General features: G+C 41.6%; 1 protein-coding gene across 3 annotated transcripts in view; it reads left to right on the top strand.

Moving 5' to 3' along the window:
• Positions 1 to 17,412, top strand: part of cacna1ia (calcium voltage-gated channel subunit alpha1 Ia) — a 150,858-nt gene that overhangs the window by 106,358 nt on the left and 27,088 nt on the right. For all 3 annotated transcript variants that reach the window (XM_044180442.1, XM_044180441.1, XM_044180440.1), the window contains exons 11-27: positions 813 to 964; positions 1,701 to 1,886; positions 3,854 to 3,971; positions 4,137 to 4,292; positions 4,734 to 4,824; positions 7,121 to 7,275; positions 7,772 to 8,497; positions 9,121 to 9,221; positions 10,327 to 10,450; positions 10,647 to 10,715; positions 12,547 to 12,725; positions 13,164 to 13,290; positions 13,690 to 13,815; positions 13,954 to 14,043; positions 14,207 to 14,399; positions 15,194 to 15,345; positions 16,086 to 16,195. In XM_044180442.1, the coding sequence (XP_044036377.1) occupies positions 813 to 964; positions 1,701 to 1,886; positions 3,854 to 3,971; positions 4,137 to 4,292; positions 4,734 to 4,824; positions 7,121 to 7,275; positions 7,772 to 8,497; positions 9,121 to 9,221; positions 10,327 to 10,450; positions 10,647 to 10,715; positions 12,547 to 12,725; positions 13,164 to 13,290; positions 13,690 to 13,815; positions 13,954 to 14,043; positions 14,207 to 14,399; positions 15,194 to 15,345; positions 16,086 to 16,195 (2,855 nt within the window). The remainder of the gene's footprint in view (positions 1 to 812; positions 965 to 1,700; positions 1,887 to 3,853; positions 3,972 to 4,136; positions 4,293 to 4,733; positions 4,825 to 7,120; positions 7,276 to 7,771; positions 8,498 to 9,120; positions 9,222 to 10,326; positions 10,451 to 10,646; positions 10,716 to 12,546; positions 12,726 to 13,163; positions 13,291 to 13,689; positions 13,816 to 13,953; positions 14,044 to 14,206; positions 14,400 to 15,193; positions 15,346 to 16,085; positions 16,196 to 17,412) is intronic.

Below are 17,412 nucleotides of genomic sequence, written 5' to 3'. Positions count from 1 at the left end.
TTCTCCACTGGCTTTGAAACTGAAATTCACAGGGGGTATCAGAGAAAGCATCTGATCCATATCGTGCATAACACACATTCAAACACACACACACACAAAGTATACTTGCATAAAGCGAGTCTGCTTGTGCACACGCACATACAAATGGAAATAAAACCGGGATTGACTGGAGCATATGTGTGTGTTTTTTTGTTTCTCGTGTGTGTGGTTTGTGTACGTATGTGTTCTTTTGCCAGATAACATGCTCTCCTATTCAGCCAGTGTTTGACACCATGTGCTACACACACTCTCCATTCCCTTTCTCATTTTTCTGTTTCCTATTATAACTGATGTGATGTTCCCTGAGTTTTCCGTTACAATTTCACATAAACAGCTGTGCTAAAAAACATCATTTGTTTCTCTGTTTTTCAGTCTCTTGCCTTCCTCTCTGTCTGTTGCCTATCTAAGATAAGGTGTATGTGTTAATTTTATTTGCCAGGTAAGAGAGACAGTTTGAGTGACAGCCTTTTCAACACAGGCGGAGAAATGTGATGCGTACACAATTGTTTTATTTGCAATGGCTGCCACATCTTTTGATTGCAAAGCAGTGGTTTAATAGCAACTTTGTTTTTATCTCTTTGTCTGTACCTGCCTCCTTGTGTTTATAGCTGCTCTGTTTTTAACTTGGAATGCTTGCAACTCGAACTGCTCTTATCTTTTGCCTACCACTCTTTGCGTCATTCTTTCTATACCCACTTCCACATCTTACTTTCTATTTTCATTATCTATTTCTGTTTCTGTGACCCCTCCACCCCCTACCTGCCTCCACCCAGCCCGATGAGCTGACCAATGTCCTGGAGATCTGCAACATTGTCTTCACCAGCATGTTCACCCTGGAGATGATCCTAAAGCTGACTGCTTTTGGCTTCTTTGAGTACCTGAGGAACCCCTATAACATCTTTGATGGCATCATTGTCATCATCAGGTCTGCAATCTTCAAAATTGCTGATTGTTACGTTAGGTTGTCACTTAGTGAGCAAGTTGAGGTCCCCCGAAATGTAATAAATAACATGACGTTTACAAACTCTCTCCCAAAACCAGAGAATCCAGAGTCTGAGATTCATAGCTTCAAATCACTCATTAATCAATAAGAGCTTTTTGTCCAAACATGTAATGATTGTCCATCTGTACTGTACATCTACTTGAATTTCAAGACATTCCTTCATCTTTTTTAGAAAACAATCAATCCTACTGTTCCAATTAGATTTTCCATCTTTTATGGTGTATTCCCCATGGAGCTTTGCATTTAACTACACTATTTCTTTTATGTGTCAAATGTTTAATATAGGATCTGTCTAGCAGCATGGAGCTAAAATGTGAAATGTAGCAGTATTCCTTATTACACCAATATGAATTATGTATGGTCATAGACTCAGAATTTCTGTGCAGTAGTGTGTTTTTATTTAGTATAAAGGACTGACTTATCCTCTTATCTAATCATCTCATATCTGGTCTTTCCCTCCCATCTGTTGATTTCTATTCATTTTTAAAATCTTCCTTTCCCCACATTCCCCGATTATAACAATACACATTTATTTCTCTACTAATTTCCACTTTATTCTTTTCATTTCTCCACATCTTCCAACTTCTCACTTTATCTCTTTCTATCTCTGTCTCTAAACACACATGCACACACCCACCCAATGCAACACACATCCCAGTGTGTGTGAGATCATCGGCCAGGCAGACGGCGGTCTGTCAGTGCTGCGGACCTTCCGGCTGCTGAGGGTCATTAAGCTGGTGAGGTTCATGCCTGCGCTGAGGCGGCAGCTCGTGGTGTTGATGAAGACTATGGACAACGTGGCCACTTTCTGTATGCTGCTCATGCTCTTCATCTTCATTTTCAGGTAATGGAGGGGCACAGGGGCATGTATTCATGTGGAATATGGCTCAGAGAAAAGACATTGGCAAGACACAGAGAGGGCAAGAAAGTGTAAATAAGAAGTGCAGTAGGAGAACGGAGACAGGGGTGTGTATGTCTCTGCGTGTATGTCTTTGTGTGTATGTCTGTGGGTATACATATACTGTATGTATTTATATACTGTATATGTTCACTGCAGTACTGTGTCTGATAGTTTAACAGCCTAAGACAGGTTGTTTTATCACCACTCCAAACCTTTGAATACAAAAATAAAAGCATGATAGAATATCAGCAGATTAAGACAAAATATAGTAGTTGAGCAAGGTTCAGAATGCCATAGCCAAAGGCCTGAACACAGTTTGAGCAAAATAACAGGATTAACTTCCAATTATTGGAGTTCCACCCCATTTTTGCCCAAACCGTGTCTCAGCTGTGTCTTTTCTCTTTGACCTCCAAAATTACTTCTGCCATGAAGGTTATGAGTACCTTGACTTGTTTGTCTGTCTGTCAGAAGTATATTTGACTACACTAAACTTTTGAATTTCCGCTAAATTAGACATATAGGCCTTGAGCCAATAAACAATGATAACAGTAAACCGTAACTATTAAACTGACAGATAGAGACTAATCTCAAATTCCAATGGCATATATAGATACATTTGTTTAATTTAAAATTGAGTTTTGACTGTAACAATTGTTAGTAGTACACCATTGGCAATGCTTTGCCTTTATATGAATTCAGTAAAGACTCCACTAGGTTGAATGCAAAATCTAAGTAATGGAGAGGGTGAGTTGTCTTAATATTTATATTTATATATATGTTTATATTATAAGTATTCTCTAAATTACATTAACATTAGATGCTGAAAACTGTACTTTACAGTAACATAATAATTCAACCTAATCTCTCCTCGTTAACCTCCGCCAGCATAGACACACACACAGAATTAACAGAATTATTATTGTTTTAATAATTTATCATAATTGTTACAAGTGCAATCATTTGTACATGACATATATGAGTTCCACAGCAGCATGCTATTACCCCAGTCCTGCTTTTATCTTTGTGTGCACATTTGTTTGTGACTTAATATGTGTATGTGTACGTGCCAACCAGCTTCTTTACCCCTGCAGCACAGCAATCAAGCATAAGTATGCCAAAACAGATGGCATTTTAGCCAGCTAATGCTAGCCTGAGAAAGAAGCACTGGGTCTATACATCTAGCCACAGTAGCTTTTAGTGAGCAGTTAATGTACAGTACCACTCAGCTAAGACTTAAACCTCTCCATAAATTGCTCAAAAGAAAGCAGCGATGAATGAGAATATGAACGGCATTGTCTGGGTGTCACAGTTTTGTGACAGCAGCAAACAGAGGGTGCAGGTAGAAGAAAAGAGAGTAAAAGATAAAAAGAGCTTTGAATGAAACAGAAATAGTAATTGTAATGGTTGTATGTTTATGTACAGTATGAGTGGATACCCTTATGTGTATCTTAATTTAATGGGTTTTTTATTTATATAGCGCCAATTCATAACAGAAGTTATCTTATTGCACTTTTCCTGTAGAGCAGGTCAAGACTGTACTCATTATAATACTATTTACAGAGACCCAACAATTCCCACAATGTATGTGTGTGTATGTTTTAAGTCTAAGGTTTAGAGCATAGTTGTGTATGAGAAGACATATTTGTTTATTAATGCTCTATAGCTTTGTTTTGATCATCTCTTTTAAACTAATTTGATAACAGTTATGTTATGTATTTTAATTTTGATTACATGTACCTAACCCTAACCCATAATTGTTCAAATGGTCTGCAAGTGTCATAAACACAGAGCCCATGACTTCCTGAAATTCTCAACGTACTTTTTCAATGTACAGTTCAACAACATAAGTGCAGTATACTATGACAGCATGTGTGGCTGAATTATTGGAGAAATCCCTTCTTGTGTTGCAGTATCCTGGGAATGCATATCTTTGGTTGTAAGTTCAGTCTGAAGACAGAGGCAGGAGACACCGTGCCTGACAGGAAGAACTTTGACTCCCTGCTCTGGGCCATCGTCACTGTCTTTCAGGTACGAATAGTTTAAACACACTTTCAACACTGTGGTTTCACAACTTTAGTAAATGTGCTGTTGAATGTGCTTATTTTTTTAACCTGTATGCACATTTGTGTGTGTATGTACTACGTGTGCATGTTTCTGCTCCACTCTTTGTGTATATTTGTACACAATCTGTAGATTCTGACTCAGGAGGACTGGAACATGGTGCTGTACAATGGCATGGCATCCACCTCGCCCTGTGCTGCTCTCTACTTTGTAGCTCTTATGACATTTGGAAACTACGTGCTCTTCAATTTACTGGTTGCCATCTTGGTTGAGGGTTTCCAAGCTGAGGTAAGCCATCTTGGTTTAGGGCACTGGACAGTATGCACTTTGCAAAAGACAAATTAGCAAAACCAAATGTGATATGGGAGAAGCCAGCCAATGTCCTATGATTTGTTTGTTTTTTGCTATAAGCTGAGAACGTGATACAGAATGTGACATATGTGTTTTAGAGCTAGATTTGTAAACCAGGTGGGCTTGGGAGAAAACTGCCCCTTAGATAGTGTAGATAGTCTTAGTTGGTTAATTAGGAGAGGTCAAATGATTGGCGGTTCCTATTTAAATTAGCTTGTAATTGATCATTATTTCTACACTTTTCTCCCACTCTCTGCTTCTTACTCTTCCTTCTTTAATTTTCTCTCATATCTCCTCTTCCTTGCCATGCCCCCCATCCCTCTCCTTTTCTCCCTGTGTCTCGTTTTCTCTCTCACTCTCTCGCTGTCCCCATTACAGGGCGATGCAAACCGCTCTTACTCGGACGATGACAGGTCTTCCTGTAATTTTGAGGAGAATGATAAGCAGAAAGACTCTCTTCATCTCTCAGGTATTAAATGCCTCTCAGAGCTTTACAGCATTTTCGGTTTAATAAAGATTGATTTATTTCTCACCTCTGAAATTATATGATCATTTCACCCCTAAATGTGAGGTGCTGCATAATGGAAACTGTTAATGTGTATTTACAACTTTACAATTTCGATAATTTACAAACAGTCTGGCTTTTTTGTCTGAATTATAGAATTTCAAACAAAACTGCAAAACTGTTCCTAGAATTATTATGTCACAACATTACCTACTTCAGCCTGATTAACAAAAGGGGCACCATCATATACAGTATGTGCTCTAAGGTCATAGTGTAACCATTCCTCTAGCCATTCAGCACTCCAGAAAGCTATCAGCTTTTCATTGTGCCTTGGGCATCAAAAACGTTGCATCCACTTTCCACAACAAACATTGCTAAGCATCTTTTTCCAGTCTGAAATGTAAGCTGCACTAACTTTAAATAATGCAAGTCTGATGCCACTTCTCCATCTAGTCCTCTCCCCCTGTCAGGGATACACCGAATAACTATACCAGCACTCTCTTAGTCGCTCCGTCACCTCCCGCTAAACCATGCCAAGGGCCAGACCGGCGCCCTTCTTCGTTTCGGTGGTGGATAACAACGGCGACCTGTGGCTCTATCCATCAGCGCTAGACAAGCAGCCCACAGGGCCAAATCCATACCGCTGCACCCGTCTGGCTTGTGGTGGTCCACGCAGTCACCAGATTGCACGCCAGCCTGCCAATCATTAGTCTACACCCCAACCCGTCAGTCATCAGCCTACATCCCGACTTGCCAGTCTTCAGACTACTAACCAGCGGCTCGCCTGTACCGCCGCCCAGCGGCTCGCCGACTTCTCTGCCCACAAGCTCCACTGCCGTCTCCAGTTCCAGCACCACTGCCATCTTCAGTCCCCGGAAATCATCACTCCCTGCTGGATCGCAGCAGCTCCTCGTTCCCGGACTCCCTGCCGGTTTGCAGCAGCTCTCCGTTCTCGTTGATCTTTGTCACGGACCTCATGCGGTGAGCTCTGCACAAAGCCAGCCCTCGGGTCGTCCGCCCAAGGTCCTCAGCTCTGCGCCAGGCCAGTCCTGGGTCATCCGTCCAGGGCTTTCAGCTCCACACCTGTCCAGGCCCCGGGTCGTCTGCCCGAGGCTCCCAGCTCCACACCTGTCCAGGCCCTGGGTCGTCCCTCCGAGGCTCCCAACTCCACACCTGTCCAGGCTGCGGGTCGTCCGTCTGGGGCTCCCAACTCCACACCTTTCCACCCAAATCAACCTGCTCCCCGTGGAGGAGGACGACCACCACGACTGCGGGGTTTTTCGGCCCTCGGGAGCTGGCCGTGGAGGCACAATGTCACAAATACGCCAGGCTCCACCATCTATTAATCATCCACACCTTCTCCCTATCACACTCCTGCTCCCCATCAGCACCTAATCACAGCCAGCATAAAAACCCAGCACTCACCTCAGCCAGTTATTCGACCTCGTTTGGTACAAGGACTCCCCATGCTACTCATAACTGCATAACCCCTATCGCCCTTTCCAGCGATCTCCTTCTCCAGCGATCTTCCTCTCCAGCAATCTCCCTCTGCAGCAATCTCCACACCAGCAAGTCTTCCCTCCAACAGACTCCCCATCGCCATACCTGCACACTTGTCTTATCATGCTGTAACCTAATAAACAACCATCTGTCTTCATATCGGTGTCCCCTGCCTGTCTGTCCGTAACACCCCTCTTCTCCCTGTAGGCATAACAAAAGTGAAGTCACCAAGAACCAGCTAAAGCATCATATAGTATAGTGTAGCATTTAGCAGCACATTAGGGAGTCCTCTGATGATGTCTGATCACAGTCCTCCTGAGCCCAAATGTTCCTTTTAAATGTCAGCTTACCTGAAAAAAACACATTTGGAATGTTAATGGTTCCTTGAGACATATTCCACCAAAAGATATGTTTGAGAATGGACAAACCACTGGCAGATATTCCTCTCTTTCACCATTATAAGCTCCTCTCTGGCTCCTATAAGGTGATTTAGTGGAAATTAAACCCAACTCTGCCTCTCTGAGCTGGCCCTAACATAATTTTGGGACGGTTATGTTGTTAAGTGATGGAGAGTGCCAAGTTCTGTTTGCATGGCAGCAACAGAGAAGAAGCAACAGAAGGAGGGAAGGGCTTGTTTAATGCTGTCTTTCTTTCTTTGATTGTTTTCTCCGCTCATCCATCTTATCCCTCTTCCTCCCTCCCTTTATCACTACTTGTCCCTTTCCTCCATCTTCTTCTCTCCACTCCCTCTTTCCTACAGACCCAAAGATATGCACACTGACCCCTAATGGGCACCTGGATTTGTCCCCACTGCGCCCTGGTCTGTTTCCAGGAGAGAGGTTGACCTTTGCTCTCGGCTCCAGGAAGAACAGTGTTATTTCTCTTGGCAGAGCCAACCTGGAGCAGAGGGCTATGGTAAGTGGAAAGGACTGTAAAGTGATCCTGAAGATGAAAAGAATACATAGCTGCTTTGTTAGTTCTTCATTGACCAACCAGTCATTATGTTTTTATATGAAACAGCATGAAAGTAATATTACTGGTACTGGTTTCTTTATTGAAAATTATTTTCAAATGAAGGTTTTAAATTGCAGTACAATAATTTGCAACAGTAATGTCACTTTTTTTTCAACTCAGCAGACTATTTGATTAGCTAATTAAATGCTATGGCACTTATTTGACTAAATGTTTAAGTATGGACTGCTGTCACAGAGGTATTTCCAAGTTTCATGTAATGAGTACCATATGATTACATTGCTATATCCTTCTTCATTACGTCATCATGAGCTGTGTGTTGTCATTGGATCAGTTATGTTTATTTTTGTTAGTAATCAAGACTGCCAGAGCAGATTCAGATTCAGAGTGTGGCTCAGAATTGTAGGAGATGGAAGAAACCTCTCTCTCTCTTTCTCAGTATTCTGGCCGAAGTTACCATAACTGGGGCCGCCCACTGCCTCCCCATCCTCAGGCCTTGTGGGCCCGTCGTTCCAGCTGGAACAGCCTGGGAGGTTGCCGCCCCTGCTCCTCCTCGTCTCCCTCCGCTAGTCCAGCCTTCACCCCCACCTCTGCAAGGCCCTTCTATGGCTACGGCCTGGGGGGTCTTGGTGGAGTGGTTGGAGGAAGCCTTCGTATCCGTGGTCCCCGTGCCTCTTCATCCCCACACCGCCACCTCCACCATGTCCAACCAGATGAGGAGGAGTCTCTCCTCTCTCCTCCTGCTGTTGCTCCACGCTCTCTTCACTTTCCCCATCCTATGCTCCCGGGCCACTTTGTACCCAGGAGGGACCGTAGAGCACTATCACTAGAGCTGCCCCACATTCTGCAGGTCCCAGGACCCCCACATCCTCCACTGCCACCACACCACCCTCTGCCCCCGATAACACTCCATGCTCATCACAGGAAGAAGAGCTTCTCTGGTGGAGGTAGTGGCGGTGGGCTCGACAGTTTGAGCGGCTTAGGAGGGGTACACCAAGACTGTAATGGGAAAACTCCTCTGTCTCAGCTTCTCCAGCCCCCTCCTAGACACCCAACTGAGCAGGCTGGAGGGGCGAACCCCCAGAGCCAGCTGATGGCCGAAGTCTTCCCTCAGGTTAACACACGCAGCAAGGACCGGGAGGACCTGGATGATGACATTGACTATGTAAGTTACCGTTAAGTGTGTGTGGGAGGGAATTAAACTGTAATAGCATTAGGAAAAGCCTAATGAGTAAGTGAAGTGAAGCTTATGCAATAATATGACTTTCCTATAATACACAGTCCAATTCCACAGATGCAGATAAGCATCCCTAAGACAGTATGTAACAACATCTTAAAAGAACAAAGAATTACAATCTAGCCTTGTGATTCTCAATAACCGAACCATTAGCTTTTGTGTTAAAGTACAAGATTTTACACATGCAATAATCTCCTGCTGTCTTGTGAAGGATTTTCAAGTACTTTGTATAAAGCCTGCACTCCCTATCACCTGGGCCTCTTGGGAGACCTATTGTTTTCATTGTAAACAAGTCTGTGTACGAGAGAAACAAGGTTAATTAGAAAGGACTATTTAGACAGCGGGGGAGAGAGCTATACAGATGGTAATGTTGGAAGATGCTCCGAGCTGTTGCTATAGAAGTGTTTCACTTTTGTAAATAATTTAAATCTAAACAGGCAGTTTCTCTTTGCAATTCTGTGTGTCTTTTTGTGTTGACTGCATGATTATGTTGTGTATGGTGTATGGGCTCCGCTTGTGTGTGTTATGTCTGTGTGTGTTCTTTGTTGCAGAGCTTGTGCTTCCGAATCCAGAAGATGTTAGAAGTCTACAGACCGGAATGGTGTGAGACCAGAGAGGACTGGTCTGTCTTCCTATTCTCCCCACAGAACAAGTGAGTCACATTTATCCCTCACTCCACTTTTTCTTTTTCCTTTTTAATCAAATCTGTTGTATCAGGTGTATTTAGTGATAGAGTGGTTGTCTGCATCAAAAGTGTGTTAACTCAAAATGTGGGCTGTTTTGTAGCCAAAGTTTCAACAGCCTCTCATACAAACATTATCGGCTGGCCACAGGACATATCTCATCAAAACAATACCAAGGATTGGTGGGCAGATACTGTTCCCCACCTCATCAATAGGAAGGACAGGTTGCCAAGCTTCCTCAGAGAAAGACTACATTATAGTATTGATTGCCACCTTCCAAATAACAAACTGATATTTTCTACTTTCTCCCTTACTGTTAGAAAGCAAGAAAAAGGCCTCAGGAGGTAAATTTAATATGATAGGCAATTCATTAAATTCTGCATTAACTTGTAGTGATGTTGTTTTACATTGTGCAGAGGAGAGGTTTGAATAGACATAGTTGCGTTTTTTTTAATAAAAGGCATTTAAATGTCTCCATGCTTGTTCCAAAATACTTTAGAATAAATACAATCCTTCTCCTATTCGATTCATTCTGTTTCTTTTCATCCGTTCCAATAAACACTGCAACAAAGATGTTTAATTGCTTTTTGGCAGTACACAGTGTCACATGCTAAGTTTTGAAATGCATATTCAGTATTTACATGTCCCACCTCTTTATGTTTCTCTCTCTCTCTCTCTCTCTCTCTCTCTCTCTCTCTCTCTCTCTCTCTCTCTGTCTGTTTCTCTCTTATCTCTCTATTCTTTATTCTCCCAGCAGGGCACTGTACTCATGAGTCTTGTGCTTCTGAGAGTGTTGTTAATGTAATTTGTTTTGAATTAAGAGCGATGTAAACAGGGGCTGAATGAGGCTATTTACTCACCAAGATGCGACGGAGCTCCCATGCATGTCAGGGAACTTCTGATTGGATGGAAGTGGTTTATAAATTGTGCATGGATCCCCCCATTTTGTCAGGCTCTTTTTGACTTAATAACAATTGCAATGCCTGTTTAAACATCTCTTTTTGCTTTCTACCTTCCTTTCTTCATCTTCAACTCATTCCTCCTCTCCTCCCCTCCCCTCTCCTCCTACTCCAGGTTTAGACAGATGTGCCAGTCCATTATAGCCCATAAGCTATTTGACTATGTGGTGTTGGCCTTCATCTTCTCCAACTGCATCACAGTAGCTCTGGAGAGGCCCAAGATACTACAGGGCAGCTTGGTAAATCCACCTGAAATGTGTAAATGTGCATGTGTGTGTAGAAGCTACATCTCCCGTCTGCAGTCTTTGCACGGTAGCTTGTTGTATTTTCCGGGGATTAATTTAATTCTATTATCTAAAAAGTGCAGCAAGTAAGGTTTTACTACCCCTAATTGCCCCATCACCTCTCTCTCCCTCCTCCTGTTTGTCTGTCCAGGAAAGAGTCTTTCTCACCATCTCCAACTACATCTTTACTGCCATCTTTGTGAGCGAGATGACACTCAAGGTAACATTTTACAACCTGTCTCTCAATTTCTACTAATGAGTCCTCCTGAGTGTAGTGTGTGCAGGCACTACACAGAGGCATCTTTTTTGTCTTCTCCTGTGTCTCCCTGTTTGTCTCTCTCTCTGAATTGACTTTGCCTCAGTGCTCCCAGAGTCCAACCCCTTCCCTACCCTTCTTTCTTGGCAATGCCTATGTTCCTTTGGAGAATAGAGCAATTAAGCAATGTCATTAATTAGTGGCTAGTCTTTTCTTATGGATGCGGTCCATCTCCAGCACTCCCCCACACTCTCTCTTTCCTCCTGTCCTCTCCGTTGTTGACTGCTTCTTTTTTAAGTTTGCATTTCCACTTCCTTAGGGTCCCACTTTTCTCATCAGGCTGTTTTTTTCAGACTCTTGATCTTACCCCATCCATTTTTCTTTTCTTTTATTTTCTCTCCCTCTCTCCCTTTGCCACTGTCTATATTCTCTGCAAAAGGCTTTGGCACAAGTAGGCCATCAATTATTAACCAATCACAACCTGTCAAGGAGCCACAGACTTGTCAGCCCCCTGGCCGAGCCGTACATGTCTCCCTCTGTGTTTCTGTCTGTCTGAGCCTTGTGTATCTCTGTAATGTGTGTTGATGTGTGTTTGTTTGTGTAGCATTTATCTCTCCGTAGGACTCCACCACTGACTTTAATGCTGTGTACAAGATGAAGCTACATAAAAAGCACAGCACAGCAGGGCTGAGGAATTGGTCAGCATGTTGCAGAACTTTTTAGAGTGTTATTTTAGGAGGCAGCTTTGGAACACAATGTAGCACTTTCCAAAAAAGTAGTTCAAATGATTGTAGTTGTATGAATAAGCAATGCTATTTCCTGTACTTTTTCTATATTCGATTATACATTAATATATAATCAGAATTGTGAACTCAATTCGTACTTTGAAGTTTTTTACATTCAGTTTACATTTTGGCATTCAGACCTAAGATGTTTGCCAGGCACTGATCTTTCAACCATCTTGATATGTTTGCACACTAACCCCCACAGTCCCTCTGAAGCTTTACCAGATACTTGGCAAACAGCTTCAAATGTCAGTTGCAGATTTTTGACCAAGCAGGCGTGATGCTCCCACTGCTGCTTTGCAAAACACAAAATCCAGCTGTGTGCATACGTATTGAAATTCCTATCCATCCCTCACTCTTGAAATCACAGAGGAGTGAAGTACCATCAAATGTCAAATTGTTTCGCAATAAACCTTTTACAAGCAAAGATAAAGGCATCGGGACATTGTTACTGCACCAAAGGATATTACAGTAACTGTTTCTTGTGCGCTCTTTACAGTGATGCATGGTGCGTCAGTGTGTCACTTGCAAGTGTGTGTATGTCATTATTAACCATAGGTACCATTTACTGAGTGTGTTTTTTCTGTTTTTTGGGTTTTTTTTCTAATTTTCTGTTGATGTGTGTTTGTGCATGCACGTATTGTATGTGTATGGCAGATAAAGTCCATGTCTGCTCTTGATGCCCTCTTGGTAGGTGTGTATGTACGTACGTCTGTGTGTGTGTGTTTGTGTGTGTGTGTTTGTGGTTGAGTGTGTGACATGTCTTGTTAGTGTCATCAACCTGTTGTCCTATAGCTGCTGATGACTTTTCTTGTCTGTATGTCATCTCTCATCCTCTTGCTCAGTTTAGTTTCAACTTTTTTTATGCTACACATTTATAGTTTTTCACATTTGACAGAGCTAGTTCAGAAACAGACAATATATACAAATGTCTTGTAATGGTGTTTAAGTGGCTACGTGGCAAGTTTAGTCCACATGCTGCTTCACCTCTTTTTTTCTCTCATCTTCAGGTGGTATCCATGGGTCTGTATGTGGGTGAACAGGCTTATCTGCGGAGCAGCTGGAACATTCTAGATGGCTTCCTGGTTTTTGTGTCTTTAATTGACATTGTTGTGTCCATGGCGGGTGGGGCCAAGATCCTGGGTGTGCTTAGAGTACTCAGGCTGCTCAGAACATTGCGTCCCCTCAGGTATGGCCGAAGCCCTGCAATTTAAAAAAAAAAAATGTTTTTACTGTTTTTGTAGGTAATTTTCATCTGCTGTTTATCATGTTCTGTATGGCAGCTCTGCACCTTGTCTGTACAGTTTTATCTTCACAAGTTCAAAATGTTGTTCTTAAACAAAAGGACTAAGGAGCAATGCTCTGTTCCCAAACAGCAGAAAATGTAACCATAATTAATCAAATATATACACTTCAATAAATGTTTTGTCGTTTAGCTTATCAGTGCAATTTTAAAGATGTTAAACTGGATCAATGACAAAACAAGATGTTGCCCATGATACACAGATAGTGAATAACCAGAAATACAGTTTATACTAAATATACTTCTTATATACTTCCTGTTTTTTACTCCCTCTATCTTTTATTTGTTTTTCTTATTTTCCTCTTACCCCTCTCCCCTCTTCAGGGTGATTAGCAGAGCTCCAGGTTTGAAGCTGGTGGTGGAGACCCTCATCACCTCCCTCAAACCCATTGGCAACATTGTCCTCATCTGTTGTGCATTTTTCATCATCTTTGGCATTCTTGGGGTACAGGTAGGAAACAAGGAACACAATTACATACATACATTATTTAGTCAAGGATATTACATGCATAGAAATCGTTGTAAATAACGCAGTCTATTTGTGTGTGCTATGGTTTCCTGCCCATTACTGTGATTTTTTAAAAATGTAATTCTCTCCCTCCCTTTCCCTCTTAATAGCTTTGAAGTAAACATGCACATGCATTTCTTTCTTAAGCAAACACTCATTGTCTTCCTACTTCTTTCATCACTGCACAACATTTTCAGCTTGTAGGATCTTTGACCAGCTCATTATTTCACTCAAGAGCACCCTTTCATATCATCGGAGGGGCCTACGAAGGATTATTTCTATGTTTTATGTAAGTAGTCAGATGGCATCAAAAGCTTGGTCTCATTGTTCTTATATTGACAGCTATTTAAAGGCAAGTTCTTCTACTGCTTTGGCCCTGATGTCAAAAACATCACCAACAAGTCTGACTGTCTGCAAGCCAACTACAAGTGGGTCCATCATAAGTACAATTTTGACAACCTGGGACAGGTTAGTGTCACGTGTGTCTTATCTGCACATCTGGTGTGCATTATGTTTGTCATAGGAGTGTGCAACAATTTTTTTAAATTTTCTCCTTAAAATAAGGATAACAGTTTTCCTTTCTGTTCTTTGCCCGCTGTTGTCCAGGCTCTGATGTCCCTGTTTGTACTAGCCTCCAAAGACGGCTGGGTCAACATCATGTATCACGGACTGGATGCTGTGGGTGTAGACCAACAGGTACCCGCATATAAGCTGCACAACAACAATTTTTCATAAGAAGCAATCTTCTATCTGGCTAAATCCTTTTCTCCTTCCCTCTCATATTTTGTTTCTCACCTCCTTCTTTCACATCATTTTATATCAAATCACATCATGAACAAACACACCACTTCAACTGCAGCCGGTGACCAACAACAACCCATGGATGCTGCTGTATTTCATCTCCTTCCTCCTCATCGTCAGCTTCTTTGTCCTCAACATGTTTGTTGGCGTGGTGGTGGAGAACTTCCACAAGTGTCGCCAGCACCAGGAGGTGGAGGAGGCCAAAAGGCGTGAGGAGAAGCGTCAGCGGCGCATGGAAAAGAAGAGGAGAAGTAAGAGAGGAATGACAGGATAGCAAAGAGGGCATAGAAGGAGTATGGAGTAGGTCAAAAGCTGGAAGAGAAATAATAAAACAGAGGCACATGAACAGTTGAAGGAAGAGACAGGAATAGCGTGATACAGAGTTAAAAGGGAGGGGTACAGTAAGAAAGAAGAGGCAATGGGTACAATGAGATGAAAAATTCTTACAAACAACCAGATAAAATGATACAAAAACACAAAGTGCCTGAAAACAAGGGCTTGAATTGCTCAATCTACCGCTATTGTTACTATGACACTTTACAAGAATCACTTTCTATTAGCATGTAGAGCTCTGATGGAAATTTGTGCTGTAGAAAGAAAGAGAAATGGAAATGGGGACAGACAGATAATAATAAACACACAAACAGCAAGTCTCATAATTGCTAAAGTGATCTGCAATTTGAGATTATTTTCTGTTGATAGTGATTATGGCTTGATCAAATTTTGTATTTCCAAACGCTCAGTGTAGGGCAAGTCTTCCCTGGAAAAAAAAGATGATCTGTTGTACATTTCAAGTAGCATCAGGAGCAGTTTGTTTGGATTTGGCTTAAATATAAGTTATATTTCAAATAGCCTGAATGTTTGAATGATCACTGTATATCATGAGAAGTATTTTATATCACTGCAGAGTACACACTATACTTTATTTAACTAAGAACAATATTTTTTTTTAGAAATAACCCCAACATCAGAAAATACCTCTATCAGATACAAATACAAATTTAATATGTTTAAAAGCTTCATTGATATATGTTTCTACCAACAGAAGCCCAAAAGCTGCCCTACTATGCCAGCTATGGCCACATACGCCTGATGATCCACACACTGTGCACAAATCACTACCTGGACCTCATCATTACCTTCATCATCTGCATCAACGTCATCACCATGTCCTTAGAGCACTACAATCAACCTCGTGTAAGAAGGAATGTTCACCTGTGTGTGCAAAGATGTGTATTTGGTGGTTGTATAGGAGTGTAAGAACAAATTGGTGTGTCATGTTTAGGGAGTGCAGTGGGCACAGGTCCAGTTGTGTATTTGTGTCTGTGGATGCAAGTTAGATGATAAATGTGGGAAGCACCTTGCATTCTTGCATTTACTTAAATAATTAGAGATTTGTGCAATTTAGCTCTGACTTCCCCTAAAGCACCTGTTCTGCAAAATATGGACAACATTTTTAATTTAGTTTAATTTAATGTCTGTCAAATCTTTGTGGCTGTACAGCTCTTACATAAAGGCTTCACTTCTCAGTAGCAGTAGCATATTAAAAAAACATAATGATACCACTGACTGGTCAACCACCATGAAACTGTACCCATGCCCTGTAGCATGTGTTGTGAATAGCTGCAGTTCATACAAAGGAGCTGTGATTGCACTGCTGATTTGAATTTAGCTTAAAAATGTGTTTGCTAGGGGACATAATATGTGAGTGTTTGTGGTGCCATGAATGGAAGATGCTCTATATTTTTGCCTCTGGCATGTTTGATTTTACTCTACAAACAATGGGAACAATTCTAGTTCTACAGATTCTCCCTGCTGATGCCGATGATACGCCACCCTACCCCATTGCACATGCACACACACACACACACACACACACACACACACACACACACACACACACACACACGCCCCTTTTTTTTACTCTCTCTTTCCAGTCTCTAGATCTCGCCCTGAAGTACTGCAACTATTTCTTCACCTCCACTTTTGTGCTGGAATCAGTACTCAAACTCATCGCCTTCGGCTTTCGCCGCTTCTTCAAAGAAAGGTACAGTGTGTGTTTATACCTTGTATGTTGGCTGTCTGCATGTAAGTGTATCTATATGCTTATTTGTAGCACTATGTACACATGTATAATTCTAATACAAGACAGCTTGGTGTCATTGCAAAACCCCTCCATCCACTGTGGGATTTGTTAATCTGCTGCCCCGAGGTAAACTGTACTCACTGTACCTGAAGGGATTGTTAATCAGCTTTTCTTATGGCCTTTTTAGTGTCTAGCCTGAAAACGCAATTTCAACATTTCAAAACAGTTGGAGATTTAATGTCACCAAAAAATATCACCCTATGTTTTTGTCTATTCAGCTCAGTCACTTATCACATATTTGATGTGAAAATTAAACATTAAAGCGACAGGGCTCTAGGCACATGCCATAATCTCTTGAATTAACGTATAATATAAATAGTGCCACAATAAACAGTTATTTAGTTCAAAGTGTAATGGCTGTACCGCCTTTTGCTTTGATCATTATAAATGGAATAGGGAATAACAGCTTTGACTATATAGAGGATTATGAAATGTGTTGAAATATGTGAGCTGTCTCTGAGGCATTCTGTTATTAAGTTGATTTCATGGCAATTATCTCACATGATCAGTTCTGTCAAAGACAACCTACTGAAATGCCCTCATTATCACAGCAAGAAGCAAGAGTTTATAGTTTTCTTTATGGTATTTAGCTTTCTTTGGTCACCATCAAATCATTATTTCATTCACTTATTCCATCAAGTTATTTTTCATTGTAATAATTCATTGGGTGAAATAATATAGGACAGATTGAAAATAAACTGTTAAACTACAGCATCATTCTGCTTAACAAAACCAAATTGTCTATTAGTTATCTGCATGTGATACTACTGCACTTTCCATTTCTCCAGCTTACTGTACTCACCTTTGTTTGACCTCCATGGGAAACACACCTCAGCACCGGTCTGTTCACTCCCACATTCATTCACTCAGAGCCCAGACTAATTGATTTGTCACTCACCCAAATGTGCATGGTGAGACTGATGCCTTATTCTTTTCAGGGATATGTGGTGACTAATTAAAGGCAGAAACAGATTTGGGAGTTTATATAACACTGATGGTAGTTTAATGTTGTCATTGACCTATTTTAGTTAGTGAAGAGAAAGAGGAGAGAGAGAGAGAGGATAAGGAGAAACGGGTTAGAGCGAGAGAGATAAGGTGGCAGAGGAAGAGAGACAGAG

The sequence above is a fragment of the Siniperca chuatsi genome, linkage group LG21 (assembly GCF_020085105.1).
Source record: "Siniperca chuatsi isolate FFG_IHB_CAS linkage group LG21, ASM2008510v1, whole genome shotgun sequence".
Lineage (NCBI taxonomy): Eukaryota > Metazoa > Chordata > Actinopteri > Centrarchiformes > Sinipercidae > Siniperca > Siniperca chuatsi.
Note: the sequence above shows the minus strand (reverse complement) of the source record. Positions and strands in the feature narration are given on the sequence as shown.